The sequence below is a fragment of the Oncorhynchus keta genome, chromosome 27, assembly GCF_023373465.1.
Source record: "Oncorhynchus keta strain PuntledgeMale-10-30-2019 chromosome 27, Oket_V2, whole genome shotgun sequence".
NCBI classification, from domain to species: Eukaryota; Metazoa; Chordata; class Actinopteri; order Salmoniformes; family Salmonidae; genus Oncorhynchus; species Oncorhynchus keta.
This window is the reverse complement of record NC_068447.1, coordinates 15,660,661-15,679,569: the sequence shown is the minus strand read 5'-3', so window position 1 is coordinate 15,679,569 and position 18,909 is coordinate 15,660,661. Positions and strand designations below refer to the sequence as shown.

General features: G+C 46.4%; 1 protein-coding gene across 3 annotated transcripts in view; it reads right to left on the bottom strand.

Moving 5' to 3' along the window:
* LOC118378578 (ERC protein 2-like) overlaps window positions 1-18,909 on the bottom strand; it is a 613,000-nt gene that overhangs the window by 384,215 nt on the left and 209,876 nt on the right. For all 3 annotated transcript variants that reach the window (XM_052481811.1, XM_052481812.1, XM_052481813.1), the window contains one exon: window positions 6,237-6,374. In XM_052481811.1, the coding sequence (XP_052337771.1) occupies window positions 6,237-6,374 (138 nt within the window). The remainder of the gene's footprint in view (window positions 1-6,236; window positions 6,375-18,909) is intronic.

The window sequence follows — 18,909 nt, the reverse complement described above, 5'->3', positions numbered from 1 at the left end:
CTAATTATATCCATACTATATCCATATCCATACTAACTATATCCATACTATATCCCTATCCATACTAACTACATCCATACTATATCCATACTATATCCATACTATATCCATATCCATACTAACTATATCCATACTATATCCATACTATATCCATACTATATCCATATCCATACTAACTATATCCATACTATATCCATATCCATACTAACTATATCCATACTATATCCATACTAACTATATCCATACTATATCCATACTAACTATATCCATACTATATCCATACTAACTATATCTATACCAAATCCATATCCATACTAACTATATCTATACTATGACCAATAAGCATACTAACTATATCCATACTATATCCATATCCATACTAACTATATCCATACTATAGCCATATCCATACTAACTATATCTATACCAAATCCATATCCATACTAACTATATCCATACTTTGACCAATAAGCATACTAACTATATCCATACTATGACCAATAAGCATACTAACTATATCCATACTATGACCAATAAGCATACTAACTATATCCATACTATATCCATATCCATACTAACTATATCTATACTATGACCAATAAGCATACTAACTATATCCATACTATATCCATATCCATACTAACTATATCCATACTATATCCATATCCATACTAACTATATCCATACTATGACCAATAAGCATACTAACTATATCCATACTATGACCAATAAGCATACTACATAATCAATTTCCATCACAAGTAGTGCTGTTTGTGCGGTTCGTATGAGTATTGGAACACAGCTGAGGGTGACTGGACAAAGCCTACTGCAGCATCTCATAAAACAGAACCAAATGCAGAACACCATTGCCTGTCTTGTCCGGTTCCACTTAGGATGTTTGCATTGCCTCTCTTCCGTCAGTTCCTGACATGAGTTTACACTTGGCAGACCAGGATACACCTCAGCCCAGCCAATCACACTCAACCTCCATCAAACACACACACACTCATATACAAACACACACACACACCACGCAGCGCTAACCCCTGGCAGCCATTGTTAAACATGTGGAACAAAGGTGAGCATGGTCCCATATCTCCATACTGCCCTTCACAATTATCTTTAGTGGTCCACACCAGTCCTCCACAACACACCCTCATCTACACTGAAAACCATGACCACGATGATGATGATGATGATGATGATGAGGGTGGCGATGACGACGTTAGGAATGACCACTGTCAGTTGAGCAATGCCCTTGTAACATCAACAGATGATGTTTAGAAATCATGAGAAGTCCTTAGCTGTCGTTGTAAATACATAAACATATCGCTCAGTGTTTGTGTATAGAAGGAAAAACACGCCGCTTTCAAAGGAGAAAACAAAAAAAATACACATCGGAATTTTGTCCTGGTTGAGTAAGACTTTCCATGTAACCGGAAAGTGACTTGTTCAACCTGAATTCTGGAAAATTAAGCCTTTTTATTGGATAAGTATCCCACACGGCAACCTTTAGCAAAAACAATTAGCTAAAATAAAAGCCTGTGTTGACCTGAAAGGTGATTCATGTGTGGCGCTAGCATAGCGACGGCTGTGGGGAGGGCTAACTGACTAACGCTGAGGTGAGGTCTTATGAACAACAGCTGTTCTCTCACCAACCAACCCAGAGAAAACAAACTCAGTCTGTTTAGAACCAACAATTAGCATCCATCTCATCCACTTAGCCAGACCAACACACACAGATGCACTGTAACTCAATGGAGGGCTCAATGGAGTCATTCTCAAGCCTACAGAGCCGTAGATAGCCTTCTCAACCCTACACTGCCCTACACAGTCTACCCGGCCCTTCCCAGCCCTACATAGCCCTACACAGCCTACCTGGCCCTACCCAGCACCATATAGCCCTACACAGTCTACCCGGCCCTACCCAGCCCTACATAGCCCTACACAGTCTACCTGGCCCTACCCAGCCCTACATAGCCCTACACAGCCTACCTGGCCCTACCCGGCCCTACACAGCCTACCTGGCCCTACCCAGCCCTACATAGCCCTACACAGCCTACCTGGCCCTACCCAGCCCTACATAGCCCTACACAGTCTACCTGGCCCTACCCAGCCCTACACAGCCCTACCCAGCCTACCCAGCCCTACATAGCCCTACACAGCCTACCTGGCCCTACCCAGCCCTACATAGCCCTACACAGTCTACCTGGCCCTACCCGGCCCTACACAGCCTACCTGGCCCTACCCAGCCCTACATAGCCCTACACAGCCTACCTGGCCCTACCCAGCCCTACATAGCCCTACACAGTCTACCTGGCCCTACCCGGCCCTACACAGCCTACCTGGCCCTACCCAGCCCTACATAGCCCTACACAGCCTACCTGGCCCTACCCAGCCCTACATAGCTCTACACAGCCTACCCGGCCCTACCCAGCCCTACATAGCTCTACACAGTCTACCCGGCCCTACCCAGCCCTACATAGCCCTACAAAGCCTACCCAGCCCTACATAGCCCTACACAGCCTACCTGGACCTACCCAGCCATACATTGCTCTACACAGCTCTACCTTGCCCTATACAATTCTACAAAGCCATCGGTTAGGTCGAGATGGTGACTTTGTAAGTGATGTCTCAAAAATGTATTGGTTTCCCTTGAAAAAAATGTAAGTCAGGAATCTAACCTAATGTGATGGAGTCTCCATCATCGTCATCATCCCCTCCATAGCCAAAGAATGGCGCCGGTGGGGATGGCTGCCGTTTTATGTGCTCCTAACCAACTGTGCTATTTTGTTAATTTTTTTTGCGTTGTTTGTAACTCGCCCACCATTTGGCAAATCTAACCATAACTCTATCCTCCTGATTCCTGCTTATAAAGCAAAAACTAAAGCAGGAAGTACCAGTGACTCGCTCAATAAGGAAGTGGTCAGAGGACGCAAATGCTAAGCTACAAGACTGTTTTGCTCTACACAGTCTACCCGGATAGCACAGACTGGAATATGTTCCGGGATTCTTCCGATGGCGTTGAGGAGTACACCCCATCATAACTGCATCGATGACGTTGTCCCCACAGTGACCGTGCGTACATACCCCAACCAGAAGACATGGATTACAGGCAACATCCGCACTGAGCTAAAGGGTAGAGCTGCCACTTTCAAGGAGGAAGACTCTAACCCAGACGCTTATAAGATATCCTGCTATGCCCTCTGATGAACCATCAAACAGGCAAAGCATCAATACAGGGCTAAGATTGAATCCTACTACACCGGCTCAGACGCTCGTCAGGTGTGGCAGGGCTTGCAAACTATTACGGACTACAAAGGGAAGCACAGCCACAAGGTGCCCTGCGACACAAGCCTACCAGATGAGCTAAATAACTTTTATGCTCGCTTCGAGGCAAGCAACACTGAATCATGCATAAGAGCATCAGCTGATCCGGACGACTATGTGATCAGGTCAACATTCACAAGGCTGCAGTGCCAGATGAATTACCAGGATGTGTACTCAGAGCATGCGCTGACCAGCCTGCAAGTGTCTTTACTGACATTTTCAACCTGTCCCTGACCGAGTCTGAAATAACCCACGTTTCAAGCAGACCACCATAGTCCCAGTGCCCAAGAACACTAAGGTAACCTGCCTAAATGACTACCGACCCGTAGCACTCACGTCTGTAGCCATGAAGTGCATCGAAAGGCTGGTCATGGCTCACATCAACAGCATTATCCCAGAAAACCTAGAACCACTCCAATTTGCATACCGCCCCAACAGATCCACAGATGATGCAATCTCTATTGCACTCCACACTGCCCTTTCCCACCTGGACAAAATGAACACCTGTGAGAATGCTATTCATTGACTACAGCTTAGCATTCAACACCATGGGCCCCCAGATCCTCAAAAATTAGAGGGTATCCTGAATGGTTGCATCACCACCTGGTATGGTAACTGCTCAGCCTCCTCACCACAAGGCACTACAGAGGGTAGTGCGTACGGCCCAGTACGGTCCTGCCATCCAGGACCTCTATACCAGGCGGTGTCAGAGGAAGGCCCAAAAAATTGCCAAGGACTCCAGCCACCCCAGTCATAGACTTTTCTCTCTACTACCGCACGGCAAGCGGTACCGGAGCGCCAAGTCTAGGACAAAAAGGCCTCTTAACAGCTTCTACCACCATGCCATAACTCTTGAACAGTTAATTAAATGGCTACCCGGAATATTTGCATTGTCCCTACCCCCCATTTTAATGCTGAAGCTATTCTGTTTATTATCCATGCATAGTCCCTTTACCTCTACCTACATGATCAAATTACCTCAATTAACCGGTGCCCCCGCACATTGACCCTGTACTGGAACTCTCTGTATATAGCCTCAACACTGTTATTTTATTGTTGCACCTTAATTATTTGTTAAATATATATATATTTTTAAAATCTTCAGAAAACTGCATTGTTGATTAAGGGCTTGTAAGTAAGCATTTCACACTAAGGTCTACATTGTTGCTTAAGGGCTTGTAAGTAAGCATTTCACACTAAGGTCTACATTGTTGCTTAAGGGCTTGTAAGTAAGCATTTCACACTAAGGTCTACATTGTTGCTTAAGGGCTTGTAAGTAAGCATTTCACACTAAGGTCTACATTGTTGCTTAAGGGCTTGTAAGTAAGCATTTCACACTAAGGTCTACATTGTTGCTTAAGGGCTTGTAAGTAAGCATTTCACACTAAGGTCTACATTGTTGCTTAAGGGCTTGTAAGTAAGCATTTCACACTAAGGTCTACATTGTTGATTAAGGGCTTGTAAGTAAGCATTTCACACTAAGGTCTACATTGTTGATTAAGGGCTTGTAAGTAAGCATTTCACACTAAGGTCTACGTTGTTGCTTAAGGGCTTGTAAGTAAGCATTTCACACTAAGGTCTACGTTGTTGCTTAAGGGCTTGTAAGTAAGCATTTCACACTAAGGTCTACGTTGTTGCTTAAGGGCTTGTAAGTAAGCATTTCACACTAAGGTCTACATTGTTGCTTAAGGGCTTGTAAGTAAGCATTTCACACTAAGGTCTACACTGTTGGTTAAGGGCTTGTAAGTAAGCATTTCACACTAAGGTCTACATTGTTGCTTAAGGGCTTGTAAGTAAGCATTTCACACTAAGGTCTACATTGTTGATTAAGGGCTTGTAAGTAAGCATTTCACACTAAGGTCTACATTGTTGATTAAGGGCTTGTAAGTAAGCATTTCACACTAAGGTCTACATTGTTGATTAAGGGCTTGTAAGTAAGCATTTCACACTAAGGTCTACATTGTTGCTTAAGGGCTTGTAAGTAAGCATTTCACACTAAGGTCTACATTGTTGATTAAGGGCTTGTAAGTAAGCATTTCACACTAAGGTCTACACTGTTGCTTAAGGGCTTGTAAGTAAGCATTTCACACTAAGGTCTACGTTGTTGGTTAAGGGCTTGTAAGTAAGCATTTCACACTAAGGTCTACATTGTTGATTAAGGGCTTGTAAGTAAGCATTTCACACTAAGGTCTACATTGTTGATTAAGGGCTTGTAAGTAAGCATTTCACACTAAGGTCTACATTGTTGGTTAAGGGCTTGTAAGTAAGCATTTCACACTAAGGTCTACATTGTTGATTAAGGGCTTGTAAGTAAGCATTTCACACTAAGGTCTACATTGTTGATTAAGGGCTTGTAAGTAAGCATTTCACTGTGAGGTTGTTGTATTCAGCGCAAGTGACACATAACATATGAGTTGATCATCCATCTCCAATCATAACCACTCGTATCCTCATCCTCAATCTCTATAGTCGCCGTGGAGATACAGAGGCTCTGGGGTTTCCCTGCATCTGTTCCATTGTATATCTATCAGTCTGAGTTGATGTATATGTGGTCAGCAACAGTGAGGTGGTCTGACTGTGTGAGCAGGGCCAGTTAAAACCTGTCTATGACATCACACTAACTGCATAGAGAATGAGTAAACATCCTTTACACTCAGCATGGGTCCTGTCCTTCATCTACAGACAATCTATCTATAACCCTTTCTATCTGGAAGGAATTCTGTCACTTCACACTAGTCTTTCTCCTTCTCATACTCGCTGTCCAGTCTATGATGCTGGAGACTCCCTCCTCTTTTTCCTACTATGTCGTTCTCTCAATACCGTTGTCTCCCTATCCCCCTCTCTCTTTTCTGCTATCCTACTTTTATTCAACTCTTTCCTTCTGCCGTCCTCCCGGCCTAGCATACCTTTTCAGACAGGGCCTCCTCCAGCGTGGTCAGTGCTGTGTCTGTGTTGCTGGAGTCAGTCTGGAGACCCTTGACTCTGTCTCTCAGACCCGTCAGCTGCTTGTCCTTGTCCTTTAACTGCTCCAAAAGATTCTCTATCTGAAGAGAGAAAGAGGGCAGAGAGAGGGCAGAGAGGTGAATGTCAGGTGAATGTCAGGTTAGTGTTAGAGAGAGTGAAAGGGCAGAGAGGTGAATGTCAGGTTAGTGTTAGAGAGGGCAGAGAGGTGAATGTCAGGTTAGTGTTAGAGAGAGTGAGAGGGCAGAGAGGTGAATGTCAGGTTAGTGTTAGAGAGAGTGAGAGGGCAGAGAGGTGAATGTCAGGTTAGTGTTAGAGAGAGTGAGAGGGCAGAGAGGTGAATGTCAGGTTAGTGTTAGAGGGAGTGAGAGGGCAGAGAGGTGAATGTCAGGTTAGTGTTAGAGGGAGTGAGAGGGCAGAGAGAGGTGAATGTCAGGTTAGTGTTAGAGGGAGTGAGAGGGCAGAGAGGTGAATGTCAGGTTAGTGTTAGAGAGAGTGAAAGGGCAGAGAGGTGAATGTCAGGTTAGTGTTAGAGGGAGTGAGAGGGCAGAGAAGTGAATGTCAGGTTAGTGTTAGAGAGAGTGAGAGGGCAGAGAAGTGAATGTCAGGTTAGTGTTAGAGAGAGAGAGAGGGCAGAGAGGTGAATGTCAGGTTAGTGTTAGAGGGAGTGAGAGGGCAGAGAAGTGAATGTCAGGTTAGTGTTAGAGAGAGTGAGAGGGCAGAGAGGTGAATGTCAGGTTAGTGTTAGAGGGAGTGAAAGGGCAGAGAGGTGAATGTCAGGTTAGTGTTAGAGGGAGTGAGAGGGCAGAGAGGTGAATGTCAGGTTAGTGTTAGAGAGGGCAGAGAGAGGTGAATGTCAGGTTAGTGTTAGAGAGAGTGAGAGGACAGAGAGGTGAATGTCAGGTTAGTGTTAGAGGGAGTGAGAGGGCAGAGAGAGGTGAATGTCAGGTTAGTGTTAGAGAGAGTGAGAGGGCAGAGAGAGGTGAATGTCAGGTTAGTGTTAGAGAGTGAGAGGGCAGAGAGAGGTGAATGTCAGGTTAGTGTTAGAGAGTGAGAGGACAGAGAGGTGAATGTCAGGTTAGTGTTAGAGAGTGAGAGGACAGAGAGGTGAATGTCAGGTTAGTGTTAGAGGGAGTGAGAGGGCAGAGAGAGGTGAATGTCAGGTTAGTGTTAGAGAGTGAGAGGGCAGAGAGAGGTGAATGTCAGGTTAGTGTTAGAGAGTGAGAGGACAGAGAGGTGAATGTCAGGTTAGTGTTAGAGGGAGTGAGAGGGCAGAGAGAGGTGAATGTCAGGTTAGTGTTAGAGAGTGAGAGGACAGAGAGGTGAATGTCAGGTTAGTGTTAGAGGGAGTGAGAGGGCAGAGAGAGGTGAATGTCAGGTTAGTGTTAGAGAGTGAGAGGGCAGAGAGAGGTGAATGTCAGGTTAGTGTTAGAGAGAGTGAGAGGACAGAGAGGTGAATGTCAGGTTAGTGTTAGAGAGTGAGAGGACAGAGAGGTGAATGTCAGGTTAGTGTTAGAGGGAGTGAGAGGGCAGAGAGAGGTGAATGTCAGGTTAGTGTTAGAGAGTGAGAGGGCAGAGAGAGGTGAATGTCAGGTTAGTGTTAGAGAGAGTGAGAGGGCAGAGAGGTGAATGTCAGGTTAGTGTTAGAGGGAGTGAGAGGGCAGAGAGGTGAATGTCAGGTTAGTGTTAGAGAGAGTGAGAGGGCAGAGAGGTGAATGTCAGGTTAGTGTTAGAGAGAGAGAGAGGGCAGAGAGGTGAATGTCAGGTTAGTGTTAGAGGGAGTGAGAGGGCAGAGAGAGGTGAATGTCAGGTTAGTGTTAGAGAGAGTGAGAGGGCAGAGAGGTGAATGTCAGGTTAGTGTTAGAGGGAGTGAGAGGGCAGAGAGAGGTGAATGTCAGGTTAGTGTTAGAGAGAGTGAGAGGGCAGAGAGAGGTGAATGTCAGGTTAGTGTTAGAGGGAGTGAGAGGGCAGAGAGAGGTGAATGTCAGGTTAGTGTTAGAGAGAGTGAGAGGGCAGAGAGAGGTGAATGTCAGGTTAGTGTTAGAGGGAGTGAGAGGGCAGAGAGAGGTGAATGTCAGGTTAGGGTTAGAGGGAGTGAGAGGGCAGAGAGAGGTGAATGTCAGGTTAGTGTTAGAGAGAGTGAGAGGGCAGAGAGGTGGATGTCAGGTTAGTGTTAGAGAGAGTGAGAGGGCAGAGAGAGGTGAATGTCAGGTTAGTGTTAGAGAGAGTGAGAGGGCAGAGAGAGGTTCATGTCAGGTTAGTGTTAGAGAGAGTGAGAGGGCAGAGAGGTGAATGTCAGGTTAGTGTTAGAGGGAGTGAGAGGGCAGAGAGGTGAATGTCAGGTTAGTGTTAGAGGGAGTGAGAGGGCAGAGAGAGATGAATGTCAGGTTAGTGTTAGAGGGAGTGAGAGGGCAGAGAGGTGAATGTCAGGTTAGTGTTAGAGGGAGTGAGAGGGCAGAGAGAGGTGAATGTCAGGTTAGTGTTAGAGGAGAGGTGTTAGAGGGCAGAGAGGTGAATGTCAGGTTAGTGTTAGAGGGAGTGAGAGGGCAGAGAGGTGAATGTCAGGTTAGTGTTAGAGGGAGTGAGAGGGCAGAGAGAGGTGAATGTCAGGTTAGTGTTAGAGGGAGTGAGAGGGCAGATAGAGGTGAATGTCAGGTTAGGGTTAGAGGGAGTGAGAGGGCAGAGAGAGGTGAATGTCAGGTTAGTGTTAGAGAGGTGGATGTCAGGTTAGTGTTAGAGAGAGTGAGAGGGCAGAGAGGTGAATGTCAGGTTAGTGTTAGAGAGAGTGAGAGGGCAGAGAGAGGTTCATGTCAGGTTAGTGTTAGAGGGAGTGAGAGGGCAGAGAGGTGAATGTCAGGTTAGTGTTAGAGGTAGTGAGAGGGCAGAGAGAGATGAATGTCAGGTTAGTGTTAGAGGGAGTGAGAGGGCAGAGAGGTGAATGTCAGGTTAGTGTTAGAGGGAGTGAGAGGGCAGAGAGAGGTGAATGTCAGGTTAGTGTTAGAGGGAGTGAGAGGGCAGAGAGAGGTGAATGTCAGGTTAGTGTTAGAGGGAGTGAGAGGGCAGAGAGGTGAATGTCAGGTTAGTGTTAGAGGGAGTGAGAGGGCAGAGAGAGGTGAATGTCAGGTTAGTGTTAGAGGGAGTGAGAGGGCAGAGAGAGGTGAAGGTCAGGTTAGTGTTAGAGAGGGCAGAGAGAGGTGAATGTCAGGTTAGTGTTAGAGGGAGTGAGAGGGCAGAGAGGTGAATGTCAGGTTAGTGTTAAAGAGAGTGAGAGGGCAGAGAGGTGAATGTCAAGTTAGTGTTAAAGAGAGTGAGAGGGCAGAGAGGTGAATGTCAGGTTAGTGTTAGAGGGAGTGAGAGGGCAGAGAGGTGAATGTCAGGTTAGTGTTAGAGAGAGTGAGAGGGCAGAGAGGTGAATGTCAGGTTAGTGTTAGAGGGAGTGAGAGGGCAGAGAAGTGAATGTCAGGTTAGTGTTAGAGAGAGTGAGAGGGCAGAGAAGTGAATGTCAGGTTAGTGTTAGAGAGAGAGAGAGGGCAGAGAGGTGAATGTCAGGTTAGTGTTAGAGGGAGTGAGAGGGCAGAGAAGTGAATGTCAGGTTAGTGTTAGAGAGAGTGAGAGGGCAGAGAGGTGAATGTCAGGTTAGTGTTAGAGGGAGTGAAAGGGCAGAGAGGTGAATGTCAGGTTAGTGTTAGAGGGAGTGAGAGGGCAGAGAGGTGAATGTCAGGTTAGTGTTAGAGAGGGCAGAGAGGTGAATGTCAGGTTAGTGTTAGAGAGAGTGAGAGGACAGAGAGGTGAATGTCAGGTTAGTGTTAGAGGGAGTGAGAGGGCAGAGAGAGGTGAATGTCAGGTTAGTGTTAGAGAGTGAGAGGGCAGAGAGAGAGGTGAATGTCAGGTTAGTGTTAGAGAGTGAGAGGGCAGAGAGAGGTGAATGTCAGGTTAGTGTTAGAGAGTGAGAGGACAGAGAGGTGAATGTCAGGTTAGTGTTAGAGAGTGAGAGGACAGAGAGGTGAATGTCAGGTTAGTGTTAGAGGGAGTGAGAGGGCAGAGAGAGGTGAATGTCAGGTTAGTGTTAGAGAGTGAGAGGGCAGAGAGAGGTGAATGTCAGGTTAGTGTTAGAGAGTGAGAGGACAGAGAGGTGAATGTCAGGTTAGTGTTAGAGGGAGTGAGAGGGCAGAGAGAGTGAATGTCAGGTTAGTGTTAGAGAGTGAGAGGACAGAGAGGTGAATGTCAGGTTAGTGTTAGAGGGAGTGAGAGGGCAGAGAGAGGTGAATGTCAGGTTAGTGTTAGAGAGTGAGAGGGCAGAGAGAGGTGAATGTCAGGTTAGTGTTAGAGAGAGTGAGAGGACAGAGAGGTGAATGTCAGGTTAGTGTTAGAGAGTGAGAGGACAGAGAGGTGAATGTCAGGTTAGTGTTAGAGGGAGTGAGAGGGCAGAGAGAGGTGAATGTCAGGTTAGTGTTAGAGAGTGAGAGGGCAGAGAGAGGTGAATGTCAGGTTAGTGTTAGAGAGAGTGAGAGGGCAGAGAGGTGAATGTCAGGTTAGTGTTAGAGGGAGTGAGAGGGCAGAGAGGTGAATGTCAGGTTAGTGTTAGAGAGAGTGAGAGGGCAGAGAGGTGAATGTCAGGTTAGTGTTAGAGAGAGTGAGAGGGCAGAGAGGTGAATGTCAGGTTAGTGTTAGAGGGAGTGAGAGGGCAGAGAGAGGTGAATGTCAGGTTAGTGTTAGAGAGAGTGAGAGGGCAGAGAGGTGAATGTCAGGTTAGTGTTAGAGGGAGTGAGAGGGCAGATAGAGGTGAATGTCAGGTTAGTGTTAGAGAGAGTGAGAGGGCAGAGAGAGGTGAATGTCAGGTTAGTGTTAGAGGGAGTGAGAGGGCAGATAGAGGTGAATGTCAGGTTAGGGTTAGAGAGAGTGAGAGGGCAGAGAGAGGTGAATGTCAGGTTAGTGTTAGAGGGAGTGAGAGGGCAGATAGAGGTGAATGTCAGGTTAGGGTTAGAGGGAGTGAGAGGGCAGCAGAGAGGTGAATGTCAGGTTAGTGTTAGAGAGGTGGATGTCAGGTTAGTGTTAGAGAGAGTGAGAGGGCAGAGAGAGGTGAATGTCAGGTTAGTGTTAGAGAGAGTGAGAGGGCAGAGAGAGGTTCATGTCAGGTTAGTGTTAGAGAGAGTGAGAGGGCAGAGAGGTGAATGTCAGGTTAGTGTTAGAGGGAGTGAGAGGGCAGAGAGGTGAATGTCAGGTTAGTGTTAGAGGGAGTGAGAGGGCAGAGAGAGGTGAATGTCAGGTTAGTGTTAGAGGGAGAGAGAGGGCAGAGAGGTGAATGTCAGGTTAGTGTTAGAGGGAGTGAGAGGGCAGAGAGAGGTGAATGTCAGGTTAGTGTTAGAGGGAGTGAGAGGGCAGAGAGAGGTGAATGTCAGGTTAGTGTTAGAGGGAGTGAGAGGGCAGAGAGGTGAATGTCAGGTTAGTGTTAGAGGGAGTGAGAGGGCAGAGAGAGGTGAATGTCAGGTTAGTGTTAGAGAGAGTGAGAGGGCAGATAGAGGTGAATGTCAGGTTAGGGTTAGAGGGAGTGAGAGGGCAGAGAGAGGTGAATGTCAGGTTAGTGTTAGAGAGGTGGATGTCAGGTTAGTGTTAGAGAGAGTGAGAGGGCAGAGAGGTGAATGTCAGGTTAGTGTTAGAGAGAGTGAGAGGGCAGAGAGAGGTTCATGTCAGGTTAGTGTTAGAGGGAGTGAGAGGGCAGAGAGGTGAATGTCAGGTTAGTGTTAGAGAGAGTGAGAGGGCAGAGAGAGGTGAATGTCAGGTTAGTGTTAGAGAGAGTGAGAGGGCAGAGAGGTGAATGTCAGGTTAGTGTTAGAGGGAGTGAGAGGGCAGAGAGAGGTGAATGTCAGGTTAGTGTTAGAGAGAGTGAAAGGGCAGAGAGGTGAATGTCAGGTTAGTGTTAGAGAGAGTGAGAGGGCAGAGAGGTGAATGTCAGGTTAGTGTTAGAGAGAGTGAGAGGGCAGAGAGGTGAATGTCAGGTTAGTGTTAGAGGGAGTGAGAGGGCAGAGAAGTGAATGTCAGGTTAGTGTTAGAGAGAGTGAGAGGGCAGAGAGGTGAATGTCAGGTTAGTGTTAGAGAGAGTGAGAGGGCAGAGAGGTGAATGTCAGGTTAGTGTTAGAGGGAGTGAAAGGGCAGAGAGGTGAATGTCAGGTTAGTGTTAGAGGGAGTGAGAGGGCAGAGAGGTGAATGTCAGGTTAGTGTTAGAGAGGGCAGAGAGAGGTGAATGTCAGGTTAGTGTTAGAGAGAGTGAGAGGACAGAGAGGTGAATGTCAGGTTAGTGTTAGAGGGAGTGAGAGGGCAGAGAGAGGTGAATGTCAGGTTAGTGTTAGAGAGTGAGAGGGCAGAGAGAGGTGAATGTCAGGTTAGTGTTAGAGAGAGTGAGAGGACAGAGAGGTGAATGTCAGGTTAGTGTTTGAGGGAGTGAAAGGGCAGAGAGGTGAATGTCAGGTTAGTGTTAGAGGGAGTGAGAGGGCAGAGAGAGGTGAATGTCAGGTTAGTGTTAGAGGGAGTGAGAGGGCAGAGAGGTGAATGTCAGGTTAGTGTTAGAGGGAGTGAGAGGGCAGAGAGAGGTGAATGTCAGGTTAGTGTTAGAGAGAGTGAGAGGACAGAGAGGTGAATGTCAGGTTAGTGTTAGAGGGAGTGAGAGGGCAGATAGAGGTGAATGTCAGGTTAGTGTTAGAGAGAGTGAGAGGGCAGAGAGAGGTGAATGTCAGGTTAGTGTTAGAGGGAGTGAGAGGGCAGATAGAGGTGAATGTCAGGTTAGGGTTAGAGAGAGTGAGAGGGCAGAGAGAGGTGAATGTCAGGTTAGTGTTAGAGGGAGTGAGAGGGCAGATAGAGGTGAATGTCAGGTTAGGGTTAGAGGGAGTGAGAGGGCAGAGAGAGGTGAATGTCAGGTTAGTGTTAGAGAGAGTGAGAGGGCAGAGAGGTGGATGTCAGGTTAGTGTTAGAGAGAGTGAGAGGGCAGAGAGAGGTGAATGTCAGGTTAGTGTTAGAGAGAGTGAGAGGGCAGAGAGAGGTTCATGTCAGGTTAGTGTTAGAGAGAGTGAGAGGGCAGAGAGGTGAATGTCAGGTTAGTGTTAGAGAGAGTGAGAGGGCAGAGAGAGGTGAATGTCAGGTTAGTGTTAGAGGGAGTGAGAGGGCAGAGAGGTGAATGTCAGGTTAGTGTTAGAGGGAGTGAGAGGGCAGAGAGAGATGAATGTCAGGTTAGTGTTAGAGGGAGTGAGAGGGCAGAGAGGTGAATGTCAGGTTAGTGTTAGAGGGAGTGAGAGGGCAGAGAGAGGTGAATGTCAGGTTAGTGTTAGAGGGAGTGAGAGGGCAGAGAGAGGTGAATGTCAGGTTAGTGTTAGAGGGAGTGAGAGGGCAGAGAGGTGAATGTCAGGTTAGTGTTAGAGGGAGTGAGAGGGCAGAGAGAGGTGAATGTCAGGTTAGTGTTAGAGGGAGTGAGAGGGCAGATAGAGGTGAATGTCAGGTTAGGGTTAGAGGGAGTGAGAGGGCAGAGAGAGGTGAATGTCAGGTTAGTGTTAGAGAGGTGGATGTCAGGTTAGTGTTAGAGAGAGTGAGAGGGCAGAGAGGTGAATGTCAGGTTAGTGTTAGAGAGAGTGAGAGGGCAGAGAGAGGTTCATGTCAGGTTAGTGTTAGAGGGAGTGAGAGGGCAGAGAGGTGAATGTCAGGTTAGTGTTAGAGGTAGTGAGAGGGCAGAGAGAGATGAATGTCAGGTTAGTGTTAGAGGGAGTGAGAGGGCAGAGAGGTGAATGTCAGGTTAGTGTTAGAGGGAGTGAGAGGGCAGAGAGAGGTGAATGTCAGGTTAGTGTTAGAGGGAGTGAGAGGGCAGAGAGAGGTGAATGTCAGGTTAGTGTTAGAGGGAGTGAGAGGGCAGAGAGAGGTGAATGTCAGGTTAGTGTTAGAGGGAGTGAGAGGGCAGAGAGGTGAATGTCAGGTTAGTGTTAGAGGGAGTGAGAGGGCAGAGAGAGGTGAAGGTCAGGTTAGTGTTAGAGTGGGCAGAGAGAGGTGAATGTCAGGTTAGTGTTAGAGGGAGTGAGAGGGCAGAGAGGTGAATGTCAGGTTAGTGTTAAAGAGAGTGAGAGGGCAGAGAGAGGTGAATGTCAGGTTAGTGTTAGAGGGAGTGAGAGGGCAGAGAGGTGAATGTCAGGTTAGTGTTAAAGAGAGTGAGAGGGCAGAGAGGTGAATGTCAGGTTAGTGTTAAAGAGAGTGAGAGGGCAGAGAGAGGTGAATGTCAGGTTAGTGTTAGAGAGAGAGAGAGGACAGAGAGAGGTGAATGTCAGGTTAGTGTTAGAGAGAGTGAGAGGGCAGAGAGGTGAATGTCAGGTTAGTGTTAGAGAGAGTGAGAGGGCAGAGAGGTGAATGTCAGGTTAGTGTTAGAGAGAGTGAGAGGGCAGAGAGGTGAATGTCAGGTTAGTGTTAGAGGGAGTGAAAGGGCAGAGAGAGGTGAATGTCAGGTTAGTGTTAGAGGGAGTGAGAGGGCAGAGAGAGGTGAATGTCAGGTTAGTGTTAGAAAGAGAGAGAGGGCAGAGAAGTGAATGTCAGGTTAGTGTTAGAGAGAGTGAAAGGGCAGAGAGGTGAATGTCAGGTTAGTGTTAGAGAGGGCAGAGAGAGGTGAATGTCAGGTTAGTGTTAGAGGGAGTGAGAGGGCAGAGAGGTGAATGTCAGGTTAGTGTTAGAGGGAGTGAGAGGGCAGAGAAGTGAATGTCAGGTTAGTGTTAGAGAGGGCAGAGAGAGGTGAATGTCAGGTTAGTGTTAGAGAGAGTGAGAGGGCAGAGAGGTGAATGTCAGGTTAGTGTTAGAGAGAGTGAGAGGGCAGAGAGGTGAATGTCAGGTTAGTGTTAGAGAGAGTGAGAGGGCAGAGAGGTGAATGTCAGGTTAGTGTTAGAGAGAGTGAGAGGGCAGAGAGGTGAATGTCAGGTTAGTGTTAGAGGGAGTGAGAGGGCAGAGAGAGGTGAATGTCAGGTTAGTGTTAGAGAGAGTGAAAGGGCAGAGAGGTGAATGTCAGGTTAGTGTTAGAGGGAGTGAGAGGGCAGAGAGAGGTGAATGTCAGGTTAGTGTTAGAGAGAGAGAGAGAGAGGGCAGAGAAGTGAATGTCAGGTTAGTGTTAGTTTGAACTTCATAAATACAGTACATGCCCTATGTCTGTTTTCATAAGAGGTCAGTGACTGGGAGACATAACATAATGAAGGTTTCCAAGACATACCAAAAATAGAGGCATACTTTGAAGTGAAGTGCACAGAAATAAAAGGACCACAATAAACTGGCCTGATCCTGCTGACTAATACATAAACTGGCCTGATCCAGCTGACTAATACATAAACTGGCCTGATCCAGCTGACTAATACATAAACTGGCCTGATCCAGCTGACTAATACATAAACTGGCCTGATCCAGCTGACTAATACATAAACTGGCCTGATCCAGCTGACTAATACATAAACTGGCCTGATCCAGCTGACTAATACATAAACTGGCCTGATCCAGCTGACTAATACATAAACTGGCCTGATCCAGCTGACTAATACATAAACTGGCCTGCTCCAGCTGACTAATACATAAACTGGCCTGCTCCAGCTGACTAATACATAAACTGTCCTGATCCAGCTGACTAATACATAAACTGTTCTGATCCAGCTGACTAATACATAAACTGGCCTGATCCAGCTGACTAATACATAAACTGGCCTGATCCAACTGACTAATACATAAACTGTCCTGATCCAGCTGACTAATACATAAACTGGCCTGATCCAGCTGACTAATACATAAACTGGCCTGCTCCAGCTGACTAATACATAAACTGTCCTGATCCAGCTGACTAATACATAAACTGGCCTGCTCCAGCTGACTAATACATAAACTGGCCTGCTCCAGCTGACTAATACATGAACTGGCCTGATCCAGCTGACTAATACATAAACTGTCCTGATCCAGCTGACTAATACATAAACTGGCCTGCTCCAGCTGACTAATACATAAACTGGCCTGATCCAGCTGACTAATACATAAACTGGCCTGATCCAGCTGACTAATACATAAACTGGCCTGCTCCAGCTGACTAATACATAAACTGTCCTGATCCACCTGACTAATACATAAACTGGCCTGCTCCAGCTGACTAATACATAAACTGGCCTGCTCCAGCTGACTAATACATAAACTGGCCTGATCCAGCTGACTAATACATAAACTGGCCTGCTCCAGCTGACTAATACATAAACTGGCCTGCTCCAGCTGACTAATACATAAACTGGCCTGCTCCAGCTGACTAATACATAAACTGGCCTGATCCAGCTGACTAATACATAAACTGTCCTGATCCAGCTGACTAATACATAAACTGGCCTGATCCAGCTGACTAATACATAAACTGGCCTGATCCAGCTGACTAATACATAAACTGGCCTGATCCAGCTGACTAATACATAAACTGGCCTGATCCAGCTGACTAATACATAAACTGGCCTGATCCAGCTGACTAATACATAAACTGTCCTGATCCAGCTGACTAATACATAAACTGGCCTGATCCAGCTGACTAATACATAAACTGGCCTGATCCAGCTGACTAATACATAAACTGGCCTGCTCCAGCTGACTAATACATAAACTGTCCTGATCCAGCTGACTAATACATAAACTGGCCTGATCCAGCTGACTAATACATAAACTGGCCTGATCCAGCTGACTAATACATAAACTGGCCTGATCCAGCTGACTAATACATAAACTGTCCTGATCCAGCTGACTAATACATAAACTGTCCTGATCCAGCTGACTAATACATAAACTGGCCTGCTCCAGCTGACTAATACATAAACTGTCCTGATCCAGCTGACTAATACATAAACTGTCCTGATCCAGCTGACTAATACATAAACTGGCCTGATCCAGCTGACTAATACATAAACTGGCCTGATCCAGCTGACTAATACATAAACTGGCCTGATCCAGCTGACTAATACATAAACTGGCCTGATCCAGCTGACTAATACATAAACTGTCCTGATCCAGCTGACTAATACATAAACTGGCCTGATCCAGCTGACTAATACATAAACTGGCCTGATCCAGCTGACTAATACATAAACTGGCCTGATACAGCCGACTAATACATAAACTGTCCTGATCCAGCCGACTAATACATAAACTGGCCTGATCCAGCCGACTAATACATAAACTGGCCTGATCCAGCTGACTAATACATAAACTGGCCTGACCCAGCTGACTAATACATAAACTGGCCTGCTCCAGCTGACTAATACATAAACTGGCCTGATCCAGCTGACTAATACATAAACTGGCCTGATCCAGCTGACTAATACATAAACTGGCCTGATCCAGCTGACTAATACATAAACTGGCCTGCTCCAGCTGACAAATACATAAACTGGCCTGATCCAGCTGACTAATACATAAACTGTCCTGATCCAGCTGACTAATACATAAACTGGCCTGATCCAGCTGACTAATACATAAACTGTCCTGATCCACCTGACTAATAAATAAACTGGCCTGATCCAGCTGACTAATACATAAACTGTCCTGATCCAGCCGACTAATACATAAACTGGCCTGATCCAGCCGACTAATACATAAACTGGCCTGATCCAGCTGACTAATACATAAACTGGCCTGACCCAGCTGACTAATACATAAACTGGCCTGCTCCAGCTGACTAATACATAAACTGGCCTGATCCAGCTGACTAATACATAAACTGGCCTGATCCAGCTGACTAATACATAAACTGGCCTGATCCAGCTGACTAATACATAAACTGGCCTGCTCCAGCTGACAAATACATAAACTGGCCTGATCCAGCTGACTAATACATAAACTGTCCTGATCCAGCTGACTAATACATAAACTGGCCTGATCCAGCTGACTAATACATAAACTGTCCTGATCCACCTGACTAATAAATAAACTGGCCTGATCCAGCTGACTAATACATAAACTGGCCTGATCCAGCTGACTAATACATAAACTGGCCTGATCCAGCTGACTAATACATAAACTGGCCTGATCCAGCAGACTAATACATAAACTGGCCTGATCCAGCTGACTAATACATAAACTGGCCTGATCCAGCTGACTAATACATAAACTGGCCTGATCCAGCTGACTAATACATAAACTGGCCTGATCCAGCTGACTAATACATAAACTGGCCTGATCCAGCTGACTAATACATAAACTGTCCTGATCCAGCTGACTAATACATAAACTGGCCTGCTCCAGCTGACTAATACATAAACTGGCCTGATCCAGCTGACTAATACATAAACTGGCCTGCTCCAGCTGACTAATACATAAACTGTCCTGATCCAGCTGACTAATACATAAACTGGCCTGATCCAGCTGACTAATACATAAACTGTCCTGATCCAGCTGACTAATACATAAACTGGCCTGCTCCAGCTGACTAATACATAAACTGGCCTGATCCAGCTGACTAATACATAAACTGGCCTGATCCAGCTGACTAATACATAAACTGGCCTGCTCCAGCAGACTAATACATAAACTGTCCTGATCCAGCTGACTAATACATAAACTGGCCTGATCCAGCTGACTAATACATAAACTGGCCTG